The sequence below is a fragment of the Sturnira hondurensis genome, unplaced genomic scaffold (assembly GCF_014824575.4).
Source record: "Sturnira hondurensis isolate 20B ecotype Veracruz unplaced genomic scaffold, ASM1482457v3 Scaffold0015056, whole genome shotgun sequence".
Taxonomy (NCBI): Eukaryota; Metazoa; Chordata; class Mammalia; order Chiroptera; family Phyllostomidae; genus Sturnira; species Sturnira hondurensis.
Window position 1 is genome coordinate 1,608,543 of NW_028087687.1, and position 14,405 is coordinate 1,622,947.

Here is a 14,405-nt window from a genome sequence, read left to right on the forward strand (position 1 = left end):
TCCCATAACCAATATAGGTCCCTGTGTGTGGTAATCACAGAAGTGCAATCCGAAGTACCCTGTACCTCCACATGCTGTCAAACTACAAAAGGTCTGACTGGCTGCCTTCTTTTGGTTACTTTTTGCACAATTAGGACATAAATATTTGGTTTAGCATTGTTAACTACATTCTTCCCAGTAACTTTTTGAGTATTAATGGATGAATTGTGTAGTGTTCAAGAAAGTACATAATGAAGACTTCATGTCAGAAATATCCAACTCTCACCCTGGCTGGCGTGGCTCAGTGGATTGAGCCCCCACCTGCAAACTGAAGGGTCCCCGGTTGGATTCCCAGTCAGGGCACAAGCCTGGGTTGCAGGCCAGGTCAGGCCCCCAGTAGGGGGTGCACACCAAGTATTTCCGTGTGTCTGGGATATAAAGTGAGGTGATGGAGAGGTCACTTCAGATGTGGGCAAACACACATGACCTCAAGTGACACGCCAAGGCATCTGGCACACAGTGGTGATTTAACAAGTGTTTATGCTGAACTGAGCTGAACTACAGTAACTGCTGCATAGGTTGTAAAGGCAAGAGAGCTAGTTGCTCCCCTCACCAACCTTGTAACCAACAAATTGAATTTCTGAGGTCTATTCTTACATATTCTCTACACAAATAGAAATAATTTTTTAAAAAGTTTTACTTATATATTAATAAAGAATACTCTGAAGATAATTGTTTCTTACCAATTTGGAACATAGCTCCACAATGTAAATATGAAAGCAGGGATTTGTCGGTTTTAATTTACTGATATATTCCTAGCACCTAGAAGAGTATCTAGCACATAGTACGTATTCAGTAAATATTTATTTGATAGACTATGACACATTTTCACTACATATATGCTCTTTTTAAAAGATATATGCTCTTTTTAAAAGATTTTATTTATTTATTTTTAGAGAGAGGAGAATGGAGGGGGAAAGAAGGAGAGAAACATCAATGTGTGGTTGCCTCTCATGCGCCCCCAACTGGGGACCTGACCCGCAACCCAGACATGTACCCTGATTGGGAATTGAACCAGCAATGCTTTGGTTCCCAGGCTGGCACTCACTCCACTGAGCCATGCCAGCCAGGGCCATATCTGCTTTTTTAATGGTAGTAATAATCCATAATTAAGATTGGTCAAGTTACCTTACAGAACCTACCCCTACATAACAAAATGATCTTCACACCCCAGTTTATAGTCCATTTCTTTAAATAGTAAAATAAGTTCATACCTAGAGTCTCACACCTGACTTTAATGATGACATTTGATCATTTTTTGAGTTGACAATATTAGGACATTGCATAATTTAATTTCAATGAAATGTCTTGAATAGACAGGTTCATAGAGACAGAAAGTGGATTAGTGGTTGACAAGAGCTGGGGGACGGGAATGAGAAGTGACTCTTTATTGGACATTGAGCTTCTGCTTAGTGGGTGAGGGAAATGTTCTGGAATTAGTGCTGATGGTTGCACAACTTTCTGAATATACAAAAAAGCATTGAATTGTACACTTTGATGAATTATGGTGTGTGAATTATATTTCAACTTTCAAACTTATTAAAATAGCATAGACAGACCACAGTATGGTGATTACCAGAGGGGAAGGAGAGGATGGGAGCAGGCAGAAGGGCATAAAGGGAGCATGAAGGGTGTTGGAAGGAGACTTGACTCGGGTGGGGAACACACAATACAGTGTACAGATGAGGTATTATGGGATCGTACCCCTGAAACCTATATAATTTTATTGACCAAGGTTATCCAAATAAATTCAATAAAAATTATTAAATTAGAGTTCCATATATTTAGTGTAAATATTAATCTGTAACAATATGTAAAGGCACACCTTGTTTTATTGTGCTTCATCTTATTGCGCTCCACAGATGCTGCATTATTTACAAATTGAAAGCAACACCCTCCACCAGTGAAAAGATTTCAACTCGCTTTATTGCGGTGCTCTGGAACCGAGTCCGCAGTATCTCTGAGGTATGCCTGTACACACACACATCTGGGGCTGATACTCAACTGATACACACTGGTATGGCTGTTCCAATGGTAAAAATACCGTTACTCTGGTGCCCTCTAGTGGCCCCTCTCTCCTAGTGCCCCCTCCAGACCTTCACATAAGAGAAAGGATTACACCTGCTCATCAAGGGACTGTCAGGACCCTGTTCCAGCTGCTAGACATGCCGGGATTTGGAGGTGGAGAGATATAGGAAGAAAATTATTAACCTCATTAGGTATCTTTGGATTGTTTTGTTAGATACACAAATATAGGTAGGGGTTTTGGCAATTTAGAAAAATAAAATTTGAGAAGAAAGCCATTTAAAATTATAATTAAAACATCGTTATATTGTTATAGAAATAGCCAAACATCAACAGAGTAGGATAGAATTAGAGACTCATATAACTATAATATATACAGGATTATAACATATAAAAACAGTGGCATTTTAAATCAGTGGGGGGAGTAGTGAAGGGTTGGGTGAGGGAGGGGGAATAAAGCATGATTCGTACTTTACTCCTTTACCAAAATAAATAGCAGATAAATAAATTATTTAAGTATAAAAATATGAAAGGAAAATTTGTAAAAAATACATAAAGTGAGGATCAGTATAACAAACCATAAGGAACAGACTGATGCAACTGTCTACACAGAAATTTGAGATTTCTATGTAAAGCAATTTTTATTTAAAAATATCTGTGGTTCCTATGAAAACAGATAATATCCCTAATATACAGTGACAAGACATAGAAAAAGAGGCATGACACCGTTGAAAAGTGGTACAGAACAGGAACAGGCTACATTTATCGACCATTTGTTATGGGCCAGGCACTGTTCAGGTAGTGAGATACTCATTCAGTCCCTCGAGGACCCAGGGAGGCAGGCGTGGTCCAGGGGTTACGGCCGCCTTCCCTCCCTCCCCTTTTATAACACCCTTCTCCTGCCTCAGGAGAAAAGGCACCGACCTTGTTACAGCACTTGGTCCTGGGGTGTTACTATCTCGAGAATTGCCCAACTCAACAGTGTGGCTCTCTTCTCCAGAGTCAAAGCAGAGTTTAGGTAAGAAATCTTTAAGAGGACACCAAACACCGAAAAAGCTCTGTTCTTGAACTTACTTCCTTCTGTCCTCGCCCTCTCCCTTTCTTCCCCACCTCTGCCCACCCCCTTTTTTCTAGGCATCTGTCTTGGATGAAATTTACAAGTAACTCATGGGGGCATATTAACATGTCTATTTGAATTTTTTAAAGTCACACTTTTTCTGACAGGTTCAATCTGGTTTTCACAATGAGAACTAGCTTTGTAAAATAGGTAACAAATTCATCATTTTTCCATAAACTGAATAAGATAAATTTGCAGCTACAAAGACTTAACAAATATATTTAAATCGCATGTGTAACATAACATTGCAGAAATACTATATTTAACGACCATTTAAACTTACAATGAATATTGGATATCAACTTTAAAACACAGAAAAAGTCACACAGTTCTTTTAAAATGTGTGGGGAGTATTTGAAAAATTGTTTTTTCAAGCATTACAAAAATGTTTGCAGTCTACTCACTCTTATCTACCCCAGAGCACACTGCCTGGTCGGAAAGGGCACATGTGCCCAAACTCGTTAACAGAGAAATGGAAGTTTAGATCACAGTGAGATCTCACCCTTTCACCTCAGCCTGGTGAGGATTTAAAGTCTGATAAAACCTAGCATTGGTGAAACTGTGGGGAAATAAGTTTATAAGAGTATATATTTTGGTGGGAAGTTTGATAAAACCAATGAAAACTTAAAGTGTGCACAACCTTCTCAAACTGTTAAAAATGGTTAAGTACAATTTGGAAAAATTTATTCTTTTTAAGTTAGTATTTCTGTAATGAAATAAAACTGAAGTTTTTACAATAGGAGCAAGCAAAAACAGTCACACTGACCAAGTGTGATGACACTCGAGTCCAAAATGACGGGGCGCTTTCTGGGATGTTAAAAGTTAGCAACAGGTGAACAGATTAGATGGTATATAACACTGCTTTCCACTCTAAAGTCTGCTACTTTGGGAACTAAGAAATAATTTTTAGAGGCCATATAGTGTACTTCCCTAAGCAATTCTTTTGACAGTAACCCCAACAAGTAATTATAAACCTCTTGAATGTATACTTTTTTATTTGAACCCAAATCCCAGATCATTCTGTCTTTATAATATGTCCTTAAATATCATTTGTGTACTTTACACCATATTATACATTAATAATTGCTCACCTAAAATAAAACCTAGTGAAATAAAATGCAGATGTTCCTCCATTTTGCTATATTAAATTCATAGAAACCTTATTCCTGCCGAATGAAGAATCATCTGCACTGATGCATTTGGTTACATACTTGCAATAATTCTCTTTGTCACTAGGTGGTCACTTAGCTAACACTATGCTGAGAATCACTCAGAACATAAGGTTGAATGCTAGCCACCAACAGGAGTTACTAAATAAGGAAGCAAAACAAGAAGGGAAATATAGGTGTGATTAACATGTCCACTTGTGAATGGGCAGAGGAAAAATATCCAGTTACAAGAAGGAAGTAAATCATATGCATATTAAGAACCTCCAACTTCCAGCCAAGATGGAGGCATAGGTAGAAACATTGCACCTCCTCGCACAACTAAGTTTATGAACAACAAAGATTTAGAAACCAGAATGCAATCGGAACAGAGAGAAAATTGAACTGTACCGAAGTCTGACAACAACAAACTATTCATCCAGACTGGTAAGAGAGGCAGAGTCAGCAGCTGGCGGAGAGGGGCACAGGAAGAAGCGACCGGACCTACCCAGGCACAGGGTGGCAACAGGTGGATCCAGTGAGGACGCAAGGCGGCTGGCTGACTGCGGTCACACATTCACACACAGGTAAACCAGGCAAAGGAGTGAGCAGTGAGACAGACTGCACAGGCTAGGGCCCCAGCGATGGGAATTAAAGCCTAAAAGCACCAATTTGAAAAACTTTCAAAGGTCGAGGTGCCGGGAGAGGCTCCCAGGCTCACAGAGAGTTTGTTGGAGAGATCCACAGGGTTCTGGAGGGTGCACAAGCCCACACACCCGGGAACCAGCACCAGATGGGCCCAATTTGCTTACAGGAAGCGGCAGAGGGGACCAAAATCTGAGAGAGAGGAGAAAAAAATACCATTGCCCCCTCTCTGACCCCGCCCCCACATACATCATCACAACTCAGCTACTGGGTCGCCCCACCCTGGTGAACACCTAAGGCTCCGAACCTCATACATAACAGGCACAAACAGACCAAAGCATTATGGCTCAAGAAGAAGAACAGCTCAAAGCCCCAGAGCCAACACATCTACGCGACCAAGAGGTAAACAACCTATCTGATGCACAGTTCATAATACTGGTTATCAGGATACTAACAGAACTGGTTGATTTTAGTCACAAATTAGATGAACAAATGAAGGCTACACTAAGTGAAATGAGGCAAAATGCATAGGGAATCAATAGTGATGGGAAGGAAACTGGGACTCAAATCAATGGAATGGACCAGAAGGAAGAAACAACCAACCAAACAGAAAAGAATGAAGAAACAAGAATTCAAAAAAATGAGGAGAGGCTTAGGAATCTCCAGGACATCTTTAAACGTTCCCACATCCAAATTATAGGGGTACCAGAAGGGGAAGAGGGACAGCAACAAGTGGAAAACTTATTTGAACAAATAATAAAGGAGAACTTCCCCAGTCTGGCAAAGGAAATAGACTTCCAGGAAATCCAGGACGCTCAGAGAGTCCCAAAGAAGTTGGACCCAAGGAGGAACACACCAAGGCACATCATCATTACATTAGCCAAGACTAAAATGAAGGAGAGAATCCTAGAAGCAGCAAGAGATGAGGGGACAGTCACCTACAAAGGAGTTCCCATCAGACTGTCAGGTGATTTCTCAAAAGAGACCTTACAGGCAAGAAGGGGCTGGAAAGAAGTATTCCAAGTCATGAAATCCAAAGACCTACGGCCAAGATTGCTTTATCCAGCAAAGCTTTCATTTAGAATGGAAGGGCAGATAAAGTGCTTCTCGGATAAGGTCAAGTTCAAGGAGTTCACCATCACCAAGCCATCATTATATGAAATGTTAAAGGGACTTATCTAAGAAAAGGAAGGTCAAAAATATGAACCGTAAAAGAACAAACTCACAACTATCAACAAATGAATCTTTAAAAAAGAAAAACAATAAAGACAAAAACTAAGCAAACAATAGAACAGGAACAGAATCAGAGAAATGGACATCACATGGAGGGTTTTGAGTGGGGAGGGGGAAATGAAGAATGGGGGAAAAGATACAGGAAAGAAGAAACATAATTGATAGGCATAAAATACATGGAGAGAGGTCAAAATGGTATAGGAAACAGAACTCAAAGAACTTGAGTTCCACCCATGGACATGAACTAAGGGGGGAGGGGAATGCTGGAGGGTTCGAAGGTGCAGGGAAGATGGAGATAAAGGGGGAAAATTGGGAAAACTGTAATAGCATAATCAATAAAACATACTTTAAAAAAATCTCAAGAAAAAAAAGAACCTCCTACAAAAATTAAAGGAGAAGTTAAAAACCTGAGCAATGAGTAAAGAATGGGGAACGTTTTTAAATACCTTACTGATTGTCACAGTGCTGAAGGACTAACCGGTGTCACAGACTCAGATCTGCTCCTCACCCTGATGTCCGCAGTCAGCTGCAGCATCACTGGTTTCCATATCGCTCCCTAGTGCACTGCAGCGTCTCACCCAGAAGCTACTGTAGTTACTGAGGCTACTTCTACCTTAGTCCTTGTGGGTGCCAAAGGCTATAAGGAATGTATGTTTTCAGATTATAAACATCCAATTTTCTCCCTAGTTTCTCAGGTTATTGTATATACTTATTTTTCTTCTACTGAGGCATGGATGTATCTAATGTCAGGATATAACGTATAGACTCAGTTTTTCCAGAAACGCGTTAGCAGTAACAACAGGAATCCAGTGTACAAGAGCATGCTCGTACCAAGCCACTGTAAAAAGTTTTAAGAAGATGGGCTTTGGGGGCATATTAAAGTCTAAGAAAAAGGAAATGGAATGTCTTCATATAACTTAGAAAATCATGTTTTCACTTTCAAAAATATTTGGTTGAGTTGTTTAGAAGATTCCTGGCCTTTCTTACCGATAAGGCTGTACTTTAGTCCCAAGGGCTTGAAGTTCCAGTGCTTTCTTAATGACAGCTTCGTTCTCTTCCGGATAAACTGAACATGTGCAGTAAACAACCGCTTGAGCTTTAGTAACTATATTTAAAGAAGATGTAATTAACATAGTGCCCCATTCACAATCTGACAAACATTCGCTGTGTTTCCAAGCGTCCATTTGCACACTGCTGCATGGCTTTGAAGACAGTGATTCCCATGGATGTTCGTAGGGCTGCCCTCTACGAACACATGCTAACTCCATACTATGGAGCACATACTAGCTATGTAGTCCACAGCCAGTAAGCAAAGTGAATCTAACTGGACTGTGTGGAAATTGAATCAATGTGACCAACCTAGATCCAAACAAAAAAAGTAAATACTGCAGGCTACCAAGAGCTATTACCCCCAGCCATGTGTCCGTGAGCCACATCACATATGTTAAAAGGACTCTGGAAACAGGCATAGATGTGAATCTCAGTTCCGTTACTCTCTGCTGTGTGCACCTGGGAAAATAACTTTAACTGTCAGGTTTTTCATCTTTAAAATGAGCTAATGCTACTACCTGCAACTCATTTATTTACATTTACCAAGCACCTACTATGTGGTACACACTGTTCTAGCCATTTGTCCAACAGACAAAATCCCTGTTACTAAAGAGCTTACTTTCTATGTTTTATTGACATGATAAGATCCAGATAAATAGGAAAATTATATAGTGTTGTTAGGAATTGATAAATGCTATTAAAAAAACAAAGCAGGAATGGAGGATGTCTAGTTTCAAGAGATGATACTATAATTTTAAACAGAGTAGTCAGAGAAAGCATAAAAAAATTATTTACCAACTTGCTAATCTTCCAACCAACTTACCTCATAGATCGAATACAAAATTACCATGTTTAAATTAATGTTTGTTAGTAGCATCAAAAAGGTGGACCTTTTCTGTGCTTCACATTTTCCTTTATATCTGCCTCACGGATGCTAGATCTTTATGTACTAAATTATCAACACCCTATGAAATGGAGGGTCCTTATAACTGTGATTAGATTTAGTTTTAAACCCTGGTTCTAGACATCGTATCCTTCTTGCTACATGTACACCCTTTAGAGGCCTAGGCTTTCCCTCGGAGAGCCAGCAGCCGGGACCTGACTGACGGGCACACGGTGGGGCCTCTGGCAGGCAAGATGCAGTTTCTTGGCCTAAGTCACGTTGCAGCTCCTGAGCCATAAAGGAGAAGGACCCCCTACTTTCCCATGAAATCAGATACAGGGACGCCAGAAAAGACCCCAGAGTTGTCCTCCAGACCTGAAGAAATTATTCTCTACCGTTACGTCACCTCCAATCAGTCAGCTCCCAACATGACCCGGAACCCACAGGGTCTTGAGATTTTGCCCCCTATCTGTCACCTGTACGTCTCGAGGAATTTGGGCTGTTGAGCTTTAGCTTCCTATCCTCCTGGATGGTGCCATTTATCAATAAAGTCGCCAATGTCTCTCCACTGAAGGTCTCGGTGTCTGGTGTTTGGCTCTGCCTGTGCCAGGTGGATGAACTCTTTCTGTTCTGTAATACCTATACTCACCTTTGAGCCTTGGAAGACCAGGATTTATTCACCCTTATATGCCAACAGCTAGCTTAGTGCCTGACCTAGAGTAGGCATTTGATAGACATGTGCTGAATTAATAAAAATGAATATCATTTCTCAAGACTTTTAGATTTCCACGCCCATGTATACGCAGAATCTAAATGGCACTCGAATCTAAATGCAGTGACTGAAGCAGTAGTATAAATACTTAGAGAGCCTTGTTACGCAGACTTGCATCTCTCTGTTCCCCATTTAGCTCTAAGTGAAATAAGAGTTTGAGAGTCGTAAGGGGCAGGCACGGTGACGACAGAGAAGTCACATCAAATAAGCCCAGGCAAAGAGATAGGGAAGGTGCAACTGCGCAACAATGAGTGTCATACTTATGTCACTTCAGCATTAAGAAACTGTTCATCATGCCTGTTAACCTCTGTTAGAAATGACAACAAAGTATTATACTTTTAAAAGGACTTATAGTGGTAAAAAAATATTCTGTTACTTGAAGGTGCTAAGACTGAGTGTTCTGGGAAGTTCACTTATAGCTCAAACCTCATTGCCTGCCTAGAATAGAGAAATAATATACTAATGTTTCTAAGATTTACAACACATTTTAAGATTGAACTTACATTTCATCGCATGTGTTAGCTGTTTATATTGCTGTTGGACAAGAACATTAAGTTTATCTTCTGATGTGCTTCCTTGAGAGAAATCTTTAAGTAAATCTGTATCTAAAAGCAAATAAATGCTTTAATTTATCACCATTGGATGTTTTCCATAATTGCTATTATCACATTATTTAATGTTTTGATCATTTTCTCTATTAATAGAGTTTTCATGGAAAATACCAACACTAAAAAAATAGTATTGCAAAAATGTACGCTGTCATAGAAATGTGCACTTGAAACCTGGATGGTCCTATGAACCAATATTACCCAATAAGCATAATTAAAAATAAATATAAATAAATAAAAACACTTTAGCAATTTGAAAATGACTTAAATATTTTTCCTGACTTAAATATTAAAAACTAAATTGACAAAGGTAATTTTGTTTAAACTTTTTTTCTCCAAGCTCTGGTGAGATACTCCTTCAACTAGCCAGATGGGTCGTTTAGGTGTAGAAACAAAGAATGCAGTCCGTCTAGAGACTGGGTCTGAAAGAACTCAGAAGAACACAAGTTTACAACTAAAGTTACCAAAAGAAATTCTGGAAGAAAAAAATGAAGAATAGCAAATGTGTGTCTTCAGGAAACTCTTGCAGTAACACTTTAATTTCTGAAACTGATTTTAACATCTGTCTTGATATTGTTGACAAAGACCTACTGAATGTTACTTCATAGAGATTATTTTATTCAACAACCCTTTTAACACTGAGAAAATTGTTTAAAGATACATGAAACAACTTGTCTAAGGTCACAAAGACACTAGTGTAAGGTCACATAGCTGCTAATGCAGAGCCAAAACTGTGGCTACGAAGTCAGACCACAGAGCCCAGATTCTAACCTCCGTGTCCCTCCCCCCTCAGTGACCCCCTAGACTATCAGAGCCAACTGTTTTCACCACATTGTTGGCTCTTCCCCATTCCGGTAATATCACTGAAGGGTAATTAAACTCCATTTCTTTTCAAGTTAGGGTTTTTTTACACTTCACATTTTTCTATCTATTTGCAAAATTATCTATCACTTTTTTAAAGGACTATTTATCCATTATTATACTCTTAAACCATATCAATTACTTTTTCCACCGCATTTAAAAACAATTCCAAGTTGTTAGCAATGACCAACTTCATATATTCTTTGATGGCTTTAATAGTTTTCCATGTTATAATGTATTTTAAAATGAATTCATGATTGCTCTCTTCCACCTAGTATCCAAGTCTGGTAAAATAATCCTTTGGATTCATCCCCTATATTTATGGCTACTGTTTCTACCACACTCATTAGGTCAGCAGCTCCTTACTTGCTCTGCCTGTTATTTCCTCAGAGTAGTTTCCTTTAAAAGCTCCCATTTATTCCAGGTTTGCCAAAGACCGCCTGTTGCCTCATACTGTTGCTTCAAAACATTACCAATCCCTGGGAAACTTTTAACTTTCTTCCTTTCCATCATTTGTAGATTCCTCGGGGCTGTTCTCCCAGCTTCTAGTTTATCTTCATCCATGGCTTACTCAGTTCCGCTTCCCACTACAAGATGGCCCAGAGTAAGGCTTGTAGCTGCTATTCCTTCTCAGCTCTCAGTGCCTACTAATTCATCTTTGGTCATTTCCCAAAGTTAGTATAAGAATGTTCTCAGCCCACTATGCTCCCAGGGGAGTTGGTTATTCTTCTGTTTAACCCTCACTGGAAAGACATTTTCTACACTGGGTCATAATTCCACATGGTACAGTGGAAGTCCAGGTAAAGACTGTAGTTTAAAGTAGTTTAAATGTTCTCAGCAAAGAAAAGGTGCTGAGTTTAAATCCCAGCTTCCCTCCTTGCTAGCTACATGACCTCATGCAACTTGCTAAGTTTCTCTGAGTCTTGGGTTTTTCCCATTTGTAAAATAAAGATAATGAAATAACGCTACCCTCAAAACATTACTGTGAGTATTAAGTGATAGTGCATGAGCACTACCTACAATATTGACTGGGACACAGTTTTGCTCAATCAACATTAGTTTCTCTCCCATCATTTCTTTTTCTCCGTTTTTCATTGTGTCCTTGCTAGAAAGAGAAAACTGTTACTCACCGTGTTCTGAGTATCTGTGGAATGTCATCTTTGTCTAATACTCTAGTTAACTGTATCTATGCCTTTCTGTATTAACAAGGGATTAGAGCAAGAGTCAGTTTCAGTCAACGTGGGCGATGTTCTGTGATTAAGAGAGTGATTCCAAGCGCCAGCCTTGGGGTTGAAAAGGTTGTGTTTGAATCTGGCTGACACTTACCAGTCAAGTGACTCAGGGGACTTCAAACTCTAAAACTCAGATTCTATATTTGTAAGATGGAGACAGTAAGAGTAACGACTTCTTTGAGTTCTTGAGAGGATTCGGTGAAGCAATCAAGTAGAGTGCTCAGCTCAGTGCCTTACATGTAAGTGTTCAATAAATGTTCACGTTAAATCATATTTTGAAATGTATTAAAGAAGCAAATAAAACACTCCTAGAATTAATATTTAATCTTATGTTTTCACATCATAAAACATACATGTTAAGGAAATCATGAATTCGAAACAGTCTGATTACAAGTAATTAGGTTGTGTTCAGACTATAGATTCTAGAATCAGGCAGCTCTAAATCTGAATCCCAGCTCTGCTACTAACCAGATGTGTGGCCTTATGAAAATGAATGTATCTTTCTTAGTCTTAGCTTTCTCATCTATAAAATGTTGATAAATTGTAATGTCCATAATTTGGGCTCTGGACTGTGCCAGAATAGCACCCTGGCCAGCAACTGCATGATTCCAATTATTAAATATTTCAAATATCACCCTCACCCTTGTTCATATCTCACAGGATTGGCTTAAGGATTAAATGAGGTAATAAATGTAAAGTACTTTACACATAGTATACATGGGAGCTATTCATTACTCAGACATATCATTTTAATGATTTTAAATACTTTTGTTTCTAAAGTTATCAATACATTTCCGTAACTCAGAATTTACCTGCATGCTCGTTTAAAATGAATTCCACTGGGTTACTAACGCCGAGTCCTGAGCAGCGGGGGAGCAGCAGAACTACTTTAACTTTCTGCAGTCTGTTGTCTCTAGAGTCAATGTCAAGAAATGTCTCAGGAAGTATTTCAATATCTGGGAGGAAAAGATACAGAAAATTTAATGTAAAATATTAATGAAAAGTTCTAATGCCATATATAAATATGCCTATTCATCATTGTTCATTTTTAAATGCTTGTCATCACAAAAAATCATTTTAATGTACTCAGAAAAGACAATATGCTTCTCTGATAACCTCCCAAAGTTAATACATGAATTCTTAGTGTTTTCTCTTCACTTGAGAGAGTAATTTTAAAGTTAAATATCTTCTACATAAAATATAATTAAGTTTTCCATTTCATTTAAAGCAGTATGCTCTAGTGGAGGGAAATGGCTTTGGAGGCAGAAATACCCAAACCTGAGTCCCAATTCCACCAGTTACTAGCTGTGCAACTTCACCTCTCGAAGCCCCCATTTCCTTACTCATAAATGGGAAAATAATGCCTACTTCATCTAACTGTGGTGAAGACAGAGATAAAGCAATTAAGTGTAGCACGGTAAACTAAGCTCAGTAATGGTTATTCCCTTGTCCTGTTTTTTTTAAATACCTTTTTATGTTCCATTTTCCCAGAAAAAAGCAGGTATTGGTAGTATTTATGAGCCACCAAGTAAGGTCCCTCAGGGACCTTGAAATTTAGTTGGAGAGTCTGCTCACCTTCAGGTTACCCCCTCTGTGCCCCTGTCTCAAGGCCACCCCTCCACTTCCACAATGGTCTGCAGTTCCCTCACCTGCTGTGGGGTCACTCCTGACACTGCCCTACCCGCCCCTTCTGGCCTGTTCAATTTTTTCCTCTTCTTATTACCTCTGTTTTGAAATGATTTTTAGTCAAATGGGCCTGTTCGTTCTTTCCCATTTGAACTCTCTACTGGGGAGTTCGAACACAGACAAAGACAAAGACAGGCACACTGTGTAATCAATCGCATGCATGCGTCATGGAGCCGCAGTGGTGCACCGCCCCTGCCCAATCCACCTTCACCTGCATCTGCACCCCTCCCGTCGGTACGGTGAATCTATAGCTCTTTGACCACAGACCTCTAAAGGTAGGAACGCTTCAAAAAATATAACCACGAAAATGTTCATATCATTCCTACTTATCATCAAATAATCATTGCATCCAGTAGCGGCTCAAATTTCCCAACAGTCCCACATGTCAAACATGTTTTCTCCTTTGTTTGAATTGCTAAGTCTTATTTTACATTTACTTTTATCTAAAGGTTCCCTTTTCATTTTTCTTACCATTTATTTCTTAATGAAACTTATCTGTACTACTCGAGTTTCCCTCGGTCTGGATTTTGCTAATTGCTTCCCTAGAGTGTAGTATTACATGTTCCTGAATTATGTGCTTCCCATAAATTGGTAGTCAGAGCTACTATGACTATTACTGATTCTCTTTTTTTCTTTTCTTTATTTCTTTTGGGGTGGAGGGAACTACTTCAAAAATGGTGCCATATTTATCCAGTAAGTTGCCTTTGTAGTAGCAGCAAAAGGATTACAAAATAGTCATATGGGTTTTCCCTTATCCGTGGTGTTGCTTTCCATGGTTTCAGTTACCTGTCAACCATGGTCTGAAAATACTAAATTTCCCCAACCATCTACTTTGGCTGCTCATGACATCCAACTATGACATCATCGTGGCTCCGTAACTCAGGCCCACCCAACTCAGGCGATTGTCCTCTGACGTTGCTGGAAGGGCAGCAGTAATAATACTGTGTCACAACGCTGCATCATTCACCTCACTTTATTTCCTTGTCGCACATCTCATCTCAGGAAGAAGGGTGAGTGCTGTCCAGTACGGCATTTTGAGAGAGGGAGACCACATCCATATAACTCTTTTACAGTATGTTGTCATAATTGATTATTATTAGTTACTGTTG

The 14,405-nt window shown here is 39.3% G+C and overlaps 1 protein-coding gene across 4 annotated transcripts in view; it reads right to left on the bottom strand.

The window, feature by feature from the left end:
• NSUN7 (NOP2/Sun RNA methyltransferase family member 7) overlaps positions 1–14,405 on the bottom strand; it is a 38,610-nt gene that overhangs the window by 4,708 nt on the left and 19,497 nt on the right. For all 4 annotated transcript variants that reach the window (XM_037064279.1, XM_037064280.1, XM_037064278.1 and 1 more), the window contains exons 8-10: positions 12,423–12,566; positions 9,413–9,514; positions 7,192–7,309 (exon numbers count right to left, since the gene is read on the bottom strand). In XM_037064279.1, the coding sequence (XP_036920174.1) occupies positions 7,192–7,309; positions 9,413–9,514; positions 12,423–12,566 (364 nt within the window). The remainder of the gene's footprint in view (positions 1–7,191; positions 7,310–9,412; positions 9,515–12,422; positions 12,567–14,405) is intronic.